The sequence below is a fragment of the Malus domestica genome, chromosome 03 (assembly GCF_042453785.1).
Source record: "Malus domestica chromosome 03, GDT2T_hap1".
Classification (NCBI taxonomy): domain Eukaryota; kingdom Viridiplantae; phylum Streptophyta; class Magnoliopsida; order Rosales; family Rosaceae; genus Malus; species Malus domestica.
In genome coordinates, this window is record NC_091663.1 from 4,832,208 (window position 1) to 4,841,781 (window position 9,574).

At 38.2% G+C, this 9,574-nt stretch overlaps 1 protein-coding gene across 7 annotated transcripts; it reads right to left on the minus strand.

The window, feature by feature from the left end:
* Positions 1-1,627: 1,627 nt before the first annotated feature.
* Positions 1,628-3,461, minus strand: LOC103418486 (zinc finger protein CONSTANS-LIKE 7-like). 7 transcript variants are annotated; one of them, XM_070818855.1, is made up of 3 exons: positions 2,821-3,461; positions 2,123-2,268; positions 1,628-2,025 (listed from the first exon to the last, which is right to left on the minus strand). In XM_070818855.1, the coding sequence occupies exons 1-3, from the start codon at positions 3,353-3,355 to the stop codon at positions 1,999-2,001; spliced, it is 708 nt and encodes a 235-aa protein (XP_070674956.1). In that variant the 5' UTR covers positions 3,356-3,461; the 3' UTR covers positions 1,628-1,998. The 7 variants fall into 7 exon arrangements, with proteins under 7 accessions (XP_070674956.1, XP_070674959.1, XP_070674957.1 ...); XM_070818858.1 differs by having other exon boundaries at positions 1,628-2,022; positions 2,169-2,268; positions 2,821-3,460; XM_070818856.1 differs by having other exon boundaries at positions 1,628-2,022; positions 2,821-3,459.
* Between the last annotated feature and the right edge of the window lie 6,113 nt (positions 3,462-9,574).

Here is a 9,574-nt window from a genome sequence, read left to right on the forward strand (position 1 = left end):
GTTTACAAAATGTGATCTTCCTAACATTTTTTTAAGAGAGTTGTTAACATTTGTACAAGTTTTATCAAGATAATACAACGTGCTTCCATTTTCCTTTCTTCTCTGTCTTCATTTGTGAGGTTCTTCTTTCTTTCTACTATGTTATGATTACTAATATAAGTAGTAAAAATATTGTTGTACAAAATGCAGCTCTTTGTATATTGTGTTTTTGGCTATTATATAGCTAAACAGAAGGGACAATGTCGAAATTGGAAATATCATGGCTCGTTTATATAGAAAGTTTTAGACGTTGAAAAGACAAAAGGATCTATTCTATATATCTCACTTGCAGCTTCTCTCTCTCTCTCTCTCTCTCTCTCTCTCATCTAGATCTTTCTCATTCCAAATTCCTCTGTCTTTCTCACTCTCATTGTTGTATGCAAGTTCATGGCAAAGGCTACAATGATGCCTTTTGTAAACGGTGGAGCGGCTGGGTTAGGTTTGTTACACGTTGTTCTTCATCTTCAACTTCATTTCTGCAATTGTTTCTCTCTAGTAAAGTATTCACTCTAAAGCTTCTTTCTTTGGACTATATTTGAAAGGCTTTTTGTGAATTGGGCTGTTGGAAGGGTGTTTGATTTGGTTGAGCAGATGAAGGGGCAAGTTTGTGTAAGAAATAATTTGATTATTCTTGATTAATATAGGTCAATCTGTGCTAGGTTCATTAATTCTTGAGGTTGGGCCATTCGTTATTGGTAAGCGTGCGGATGATAGTAAAAGTTGTTCGAAAAATTCTTGAGGATAAAGAGGAAAAAAAGATTTACAAACTGAAGGGAAACATATTAGCAACATAACAATCCTGTATTGACAACTATTTATAAATATTATCAACAATATTGTGTGCGACATATTCAAAATATATCAACGCTATCATTCATTATGGACATCATTTCAACAATTTCTATGTGTCTATATTTATACCTGAATACTTTAGACATTTCCTTTATTTCTTCCTATTGTTTATGTTGTTCATATTGTTTGTATCGTACTTCATCAATTCCAAAACTACCGAGTACCAGTCAACTTCATACATTCAGGGACTCACTTAAGGATTCATGTTGAGGCACTCATGCCAAAGCACATGAGTTGCTCTAACCATGAAGCCAATCACAAGCAATACGTGTCAACATCAGAATAAAATTCCTAGAGTCCCACATCAACTGCGGATGAAAGCATGTGACTCTCCTAAACTATAAAATCTTTCTCTTACAATTAATTCCTAATATCATTATTTCATTTAGTTCATTATTATAACTTACTAATGATGATCATGCTTGGACCTGTGTACCTTATAAAATCCACATTATTAATGAGAACTCCTCTACCCTTATGGGTGTAGCCCAAATTAGAATGACCCACATACATCCTATATTTGTTCATCTATCTCTATCTCTTTACATATTATTTTTACTAAGTGACCAGAACAACATTGCGAAAGGTCACACCTCGAACGTTACGCTGTTCCAAAATCCATCCAATTTTATGTGTCAACACATATCATTCTTTCTATTTCAACAACAAAAATTTAAAATTTTTAAATTACAGCATTTGCTCTCTTGGCATTGGCAGCAGCGTATTATAAAGAAAATGACACAACGTAAACAAAATCCCATAAAGAGCAAAAGAAAATGGTAGTTGACATGGACCACCACTACATATATGAACAATATTAATCCTACCATGACCAATAATTACAGACTTGACAATCCACTGAAATTAACCCCTTCAATGAAAATATTGCTCGTCAAAGTCCATAGTAGACCCCGCAAACAGAGAGTTTTTAGAATTAATCAACTCCCTAAAAGTTAGATATTTTCATCTTTTTTCATGTAGTTAAATTAGAGATATTTTCAGTCGACAAACACATTCAAAAGTTAAAGTCCACGGATATTGGAGTGGGATATTTGTTGAGATATTCCATGCTTTTTGTTGAGTTGATAAGTATTTTCACGTGGCAAATCAAACCCTCTTCACAAATCGACCCTGCTACACCAAAAAAATGCAACAAAAAAACATAATTTCAAATTTTCAGGATATATTAATTAGGGGGAGAGAGAGAGAGAGAGAGAGAGAAGACAAAAACCTTGAGTCTAGGTCTTTTATCTGCATTAAGCTTGCGGACTTGGTACCTTATCTTTTTGGAAAAGAGTCTAGACTGGCGTTTCTCCTTGTACCTTAGAACTCTTGCCTCTCTTCTTGCCTTCTCTTCTTCCATTACTGGCACCTCCCCTATCTGATGATCATACACAATTAATTAACATAATTAAAATTAACATAACATTCTGGTTAATTAAGAGGCTCATGATATACATATGCAAACCCACTTGATTTATTACAGTATGTGTAGAGTTTAACATTTAAAACCAATCTCAATTGATAATGGGATCATGTGGGAAAATAAATAAATTAATACAATAATTTACATACTACAAACAAAATTATTTCATTCATCTTAAAAATAAAAAAATAAAAAAAACCAAACTAAAATATTGTACACCATTTAAAGGGTTTTCCATACCTCGAGCATTTTGAAAAGGGAAACGCTATTCTCTCATGTTTATGACGAGTATTATTTCGCTTCTTTACAAAAGTGAAGACAACACAACAAAGAGTGCGAATAACGTTTCTCTTTTGGAACAAAGAAGAAAGAGTGCAGAAGATCAAATGCATGTTATATCAATGAGATCCGTTTTCTTTACAATTGGGGAAACAAGAACTATGAAACAAGGTCAGAAAATAGTAAAAGGATGGTAATAATAGATAATAAAGTTAATCAAGCACTAACATAATTGCCATTGCTAGCCATGGAAGAAAGTGAACAATCATCTGCCCAAAGAGTACCGCGATCAGACCAAGCATCCATAACCTCTTGATAATTCAAATTCAAATTCAGCTGCACCTTCTTCTCATCATCATCATCCCAAAACCCTATACTCTCACACTTTACAATATTTTTTTTGTAGTAGCTCTCCTCTTCAAAGAAGCACTTATCAGTGCCATGATAAACTTTTTGATCTATCTCCTCCCCTTCTTCTTCTACATTGGGAAACTCGTCCCAATCCATAAAATCCCAATTGAGCTCGTGACCGCTGTACATGTTATCGCTCGGTAATTTTCCATCTTCTTCCTCTTTGATTCCCAAAATTTGTTCCCAAGCATCCATGATATCAACCTCATGATCATTGTCTCCATTGGTGTAAGCATCATCTAATTTTGTAGTATTAGTGTCAGAGAATTCTTCACCAGAATTATGGGTACTGTCCGGAACTTGTTGCTCTTCCTTCTTTAGGCTTCTTAAGAAAGAATGGCACCTCATCTTATCCTTGTTCGATCACTCCCTTTTCTACTACCCAAATTTGATTGTAACAGATGATAAGAGATGTGAGAATAAGATGTAAGTGGGAATTTGTATATATGGTATGTTTATCCTATGTGGCACCTTATCTTCTAACCATTGGCTGATTCAAGGCCTCATTATATATCAGTTGAAAGACTCCAGCTGGGAAAAAGGACAAAGGGTAAGGATGACCCTACAATTACATGCCTTTTCTCCATAAAAAAGAGGAGTTGGGGACCAATTCAAAGACTTGTTGAACTGTTGCATTAAGAAGAACGTGCCCTAAAAGGCTGATAAAAAAAAAAAAGTCGTACCCGGTGCACAAGGCTCCCGCTTTACGCAAGGTCTGGGAGAGGTGAATGTCGGCTAGCCTTACCCCCATTTATGGAGAGGCTGCTCCCAAATCTCGAACCCGAGACCTACCGCTCATGGGCGAAGGCACTTGCCATCGCTCATGGGCGAAGGCACTTGCCATCGCTCATGGGCGAAGGCACTTGCCATCGCACTTACCCTAAAAGGCTGATAAAAGCAATAATTTAGATATTTATAGTAGGATTTTGTTCTGTGCGTGCCGCTGTACGTAGGTGCAGTAGATTCGAGAAGGAAGGAGAAAACGTATAAAGAAGCCCCATATAGTGTTGTTGGTATTCGGCAGTTTGTGGGGCGTCGTTGGTCGTGCTGATATTATATCCAATGCCCATCGTGTGCAGCAGTCTAGCAGTAGCAGTTTGCAAAGCATATAATTAACCCTAAAAAATATACGACATTTTACTTTAAATGGGGCTTTTTCAGAGAAGTTACTGTTCGGAACTCACATATAACCCATCTAATCTTACTACCTAGTGTGACATTGAAAAGTCTCGGTGTTATTTGAGGAGATATATTCTAATCTTAATATCATTACGAGTAGGAAGCTTAATGGATATATGTCATGTTTCTTGTAGAGGATCATCATGCTGCAATAGTGCTTCAAGTCCCTTTTCGGGTCTCCATCTCCCTTAAATGGGGTGAAATGTGGTGTATTGTACTTATGCGGGGTTCCGTCTGCTCAATTTCGTCTGTGAAAAGTGATATGCCCATGTGTGCCACGTCTTTGCAAAGGGCTTCGTGTGTGGTCTCAATGCACTAGAATTCGTGCAATCGCTCGATTAGGAGCCTCTCAACTTCTTCTAGAATTTGCCTCTGTCAGGGCAGTGGGGCTTCCAACTGCCCCCAATCATGACCTACTGGTCTCGACTGTTCTTCCATATGCTCAGCTCGTCTATGTCACAACTGATGTGCATGTAGTATGTTCCTGGCAAGCGAGCGGATTACTCGTAGGCTGTCGGTTGAACTTGAGCCGGAATGTGCGACTGCTTCTCACTATCCACAATGTTGCTTACTCTAATGTGAGGTGGAAGATATTTCTTGCAAGCCTAGCCACGTATGAACACTTCGCCTAGAAGGTTCTCCATGTTGATTGTCGAAATGTGGCCCCAACTATGAATATATGCTTGTCCAAGGGCTTAAGTGAAAGTGCACGCTCCTCTGCTAGCTAAGACAAGAGTCTATGCTATCTCGAGGGCCCAAGCAAGAGTGTACATTGCCAAAACGCTCGATTTGTGGCTGGTTGAGAGGCTGCTTGTTGGGACACTATTTGAGAGAAACATCATCACATGTCTTTGTCCTACTTCTGGACACCTCATCTAGGGTATGCTGTATCTCGATGCACTGCAGGAGCTGACTCACCAAGGTAATCTGATGCACGAGGGCGCTTGTCAGTTCAGCGATTTGTCGGGATATGTGTTGTTCGCCATTTGGAGTGGAAGAGTTGGGACGATAGACGTCTGCTTGAGTTATGGAAGTGTAATGAACTCCCGGTCCAAATTTAAGCCATAATATGTTAGATCTGCAGTAACGTGGGGTGAAAATACCCTTGGTTCAACCGTCGGCCTTGGGATATGGATCTGGGCTGGTTGAACTGGTCTAAGACTATGTTGGATTGTCTAGAGGGCTACAGGAGTAGGTTAGGCTCATAGGTACTGGACCACCTCGATTGGCATGGCCTGGGTAGTTCATGTCCAAGTGAAGGTGGCAGCTGCTAAAGACTCCTGTCAAGGGCAAGCAGCTGTTTGTGTATGCGTCTACTAGCTACTTACGACGTGGATCTCCTACCCTAGGGTTTCCTCGCTTTGAGTGGAAGCTACCTCGTTGGCCACTACAACGTCGATTCCCGCTGCTGGCATGGCCAGGGTACCTTGTGGTGGCAAAGGTGCAGTCTTTGCAGTGGTAAGCCTCAAGAAGGGACGGCATAGAGCCACGTCGAGATCTCCATTAGTTGGTCCATGTCCTTCTATGTAGGGGGTCCCATTAGTTGTAGTTTCTGAATTTTCTGCCATCGTAGTCGTGGATCTGTGAACGATTGAAGTTGAAAGTGAGAGTCTTCTTCGAGTCTTCGGACTAGAGCTCTCAATGAAAGCATCAATTTGTGGATGCAAAATTCTGCCTTTCTTTGATTGACGAATCTGAACCTGCAAAATAATAACATCTAAGATTAAGGCCAAAAGCCTTATGCATCCATAATGAATGGAGAGGCTTTGGCCGAATAATCTCGGAAGCCAAAGTTAGAATTCTAAAAAGAATGTGTTTGAGTGTTTGTGGGAAGCAAAAAGCCTTTTTAGGGGTAGTTAAAGCTTACTGAATTTTGGAGATAAATGGTGTATTTATAGGAGATGATAGGAGTATGGGTCGGCCCTGTAAGGTTTAGGGGTGGCCGGCCTAGGTGATATTTGTGTAAATAAATATCTTAGAATAATTAGGTAAATATCATAAATAAATAAATAAGATTATGATTGATTACTTGAAAGAGGTCCTCTCTGATTAAGAATGTATTTATGATAAGAATAAAGGATTATTCTATCATAAACACCTTTGAGTTTTCCTACGGGCAAGGGTGCCTTGAGCAATCGTTGATCTCTGCATGCGCTACCTCAGCTGCACGTGGTGAATTAGACTACTCCCTACTCATTTAATAGGGGTAGTTTTGTCTTTCTTGGAAAATAATCCACGTGTCAGCTCCATGGTTTTTGGGATTATTTTTTACTCCACAATGTTAGTTTAGAGTAATGAGCTAATTTGGTTCTTGAATTATCATTCGGTGAAAATTAAGTACCAAATTAATTTTTTAGATAATACTTGTATTCTCCCTTTGGGGATTTGAGCTCATTCCTCCCTTGCGAATAATGTATCTTGACCCTATAAATTCAACTATCGAAATTGTTCAATTTATTAATCCTCATTTGAAGTTCACTACTACAAAAAATCATTTGAATCGGTGATCATTTAGTCATTCAAATGTATAGAACAAACCGACGATGTAGGTACAATGTAATTAACATATTTATGATCAACCATCCATTTAATTGATACGTGCGGATGATTGAACGCTCTCTCATTCAAATAATTTTTTGTAAGAGTGATATTCAAATGAAGATTTATAAATTGAATGGTTCAGATCATTAAATTTATACGGTCGAGATTTGCAAATAGAGAGATATGTTCATTCCCCATATATGTACACATGTGTTATCCTTTTTTTTTTTTTTTGAAAAATTAGTCCTTAGACTCATTAAAAACTGGAAACTTCATCTCTACTACAACATCGAAATTATTGGGATTTAAACTGAAGTTGGTCTATGTTACTTAAGTAACATCCCCATTGCCTATAGTAGTTTGATCTTTTCAATTAAGGCTTTTGACATTTAAGCCCATAATGTGCATTTGTAGCACCGGACTATTTTGAACTGGATTAACTTCAGGGACTAAGTTGGATTAGCTTGAGATGGACTAAGTAGTATAAAGATAATAAAGCGTTTGATACAGTATTAGACTAAATCATAGACTAAATTATTTCTGCACTTTGGTATAAAGATAATAATAGTTATTATTAGTATACACACTTTTTTTTAAGGGTAAATCGCCAAAATGATCCCTGAGATTTGCATAACTCATCACTTTGGTCCCTGAGATTCCAAATCGATAAAAGTGGTCCCTGAGATTGTCCACCATCCATTATTTTGGTCATTCCGTTAAAAACTCCGTTAAGTGTCTCGGAGCTCTTGGCCGGAAGTTTGGGCAATTTTCAAAGCTTCGTAACTCAATCGTTTTTTAAACAAATTCGACCTATAATATATCAAAATGAAGATAGGAAAGTGTAGAATAAGATTATACCTATTTCCCAATGGTTGCCGGAGATTGCCAGAAAATAGCCTCAAAGTTGACTGGTCCGAGTGAAAACTTGAAAACTCACCGGAAATTGGGTAAACTTTAAACGTTCATAACTTCTTCAATACTCAACGAAATCAAGTGATTCAAAAATGAAAATCATACTTCTCGATGAGAAAAAGAGAATGGTACCTTTGTTGACAGCTAACTCGCCGTGGTTTGGCCGAAAATCGGCTCAAACGTGGCTGTCTTGATCTCGAGTTAGCCACTTTCGAGCCACTTTCCGGAAGAATCACGGCGAGTTAGCCATCAAAAAAGGTACAATTCTCTTTGTCTCGTCGAGAAGTATGATTTTCGTTTTCGAATCACTTGATTTCGCTGAGTATTGAAGAAGTTATGAACATTTAAAGTTTACCAGTTTCCGGAGATTTTTCAAGTTTTCACTCGGATCAGTCAATTTTGAGGCTATTTTCTGGCCATCTCCAGCAACCATTGAGTTTTTAAATAGGTATAATCTTATTCTACACTTTCCTATCTTCATTTTAATATATTATGGGTCGAATTTCGTTAAGAAACGATTGAGTTACGAAGCTTTGAAAATTGCCCAAATTTCCGGCCAAGAGCTTCGGGACACTTAACGGAGTTTTTAACAGAAGGACCAAAATGATGGATGGTGGACAATCTCAAAGACCACTTTTATCGATTTGGAATCTCAGGGACCAAAGTGATGAGTTATGCAAATTTCAGGGACCATTTTGACGATTTACCCTTTTTTTAATTTGACACTCTCTCTCCCCTGTCTCTCTACTTCTCTTCTTTCATATGCTTCTTCTTCGCATGCCCAAATTGCTCCGATTAAAAATCAAACTCAGAAAAATCAAACCCATACTTTCTCTTGATTTCATTTTCTTTCTCTTCAATTCAAACCTTCTCTTCTTTTAATTTCTTTCTCTTCAAATCAAACATAGAAAAATCCCAAATTGTTTTTTTTTCAATTAACAGAGGCTTCGTCGGATCTACAAATTCATTTCATTCAATTTCTGCAAATCGCCGTCAATCGATCTTGCAGAAGAAAACGACAAACTTGCAAGCGCATCTTCCTGGCGGAGCGCTTGCGGCCTCGAGGAGGACGCCACAGTTAGTGCTCAAAATTAAACCCACACCGCCAAATCAATCGAAGTTTTTTTTCCTGCAACATCAATCGTCATCCTCCCTAGGCTTACTGTAACGGCTTAGCTATGGTGACGGCGCCGAAGAAGAAGAAGGTGGAGCGCGGAGGGACTGGGTATCTAGGTTTAGCAAGCAAAAATTGGGAATTGGACGTAGGCCTCATTTCCTTTCTAGTCCCTGTTAATACCAAAAAATAATATTGTTATGTATTAAATATTTGAAGAGAACAACATACTTCTTAATTTGTAGATCGTGGCTGTTACATCTCAAATCGCCCAGGGAGTGGATCTTGTAAGCCTTATATGTATATTCTCATCTCTGTTTAACACGAGGCTTTTTGGGAGCTCACTGGCTTCGGAGTTCATCGGAACTCCGAAGTTAAGCGAGTTCGCGCGAGAGCAATCCCATGATGGGTGATCTATTGGGAAGTTCTCGTGTGAGTTTCCAAAAACAAAACCGCGAAGGCGTGGTCATGCAAGCTGTATTAATTTGGAGGTTTCGACACATGCTGGTTTGAGTTGCCATGCACTTTGATCAGTCGAGATTTGGAACGCAACAACAGAATGTATCACTTTGTCAACAAATATTTGCTTAGTCAAGACGCCACCACGACGTAGAAATTTAGGAGCTATGGATCACATATATAATTCTGATGAATATTTTGGTTAAGTTAACTAGTATAAACATATGCATGGCTTCAACTTTCTTCAACCAATAAAATATTCATCTAAATAATTAAATTTATTGTGAAACTGCACTTATCACTCGCGGTAATAGAATTAAGATTTGAAAGCCAGTTGGGGTAAACTTACATGGTAAACTTAG

What these genes read in the sequence shown, in the direction of transcription:
- LOC103418486 (XM_070818855.1), bottom strand. Translation starts at nt 3,355, where the DNA reads ATGAGGTGCCATTCTTTCTTAAGAAGCCTAAAGAAGGAAGAGCAACAA. An exon ending in TAGCAATGGCAATTATGTTA is followed by an intron (nt 2,269 to 2,820) that starts GTGCTTGATTAA and finishes ATCATCAGATAG; the next exon opens with GGGAGGTGCCAGTAATGGAA. An exon ending in ATAAAAGACCTAGACTCAAG is followed by an intron (nt 2,026 to 2,122) that starts GTTTTTGTCTTC and finishes TTTTTGGTGTAG; the next exon opens with CAGGGTCGATTTGTGAAGAG.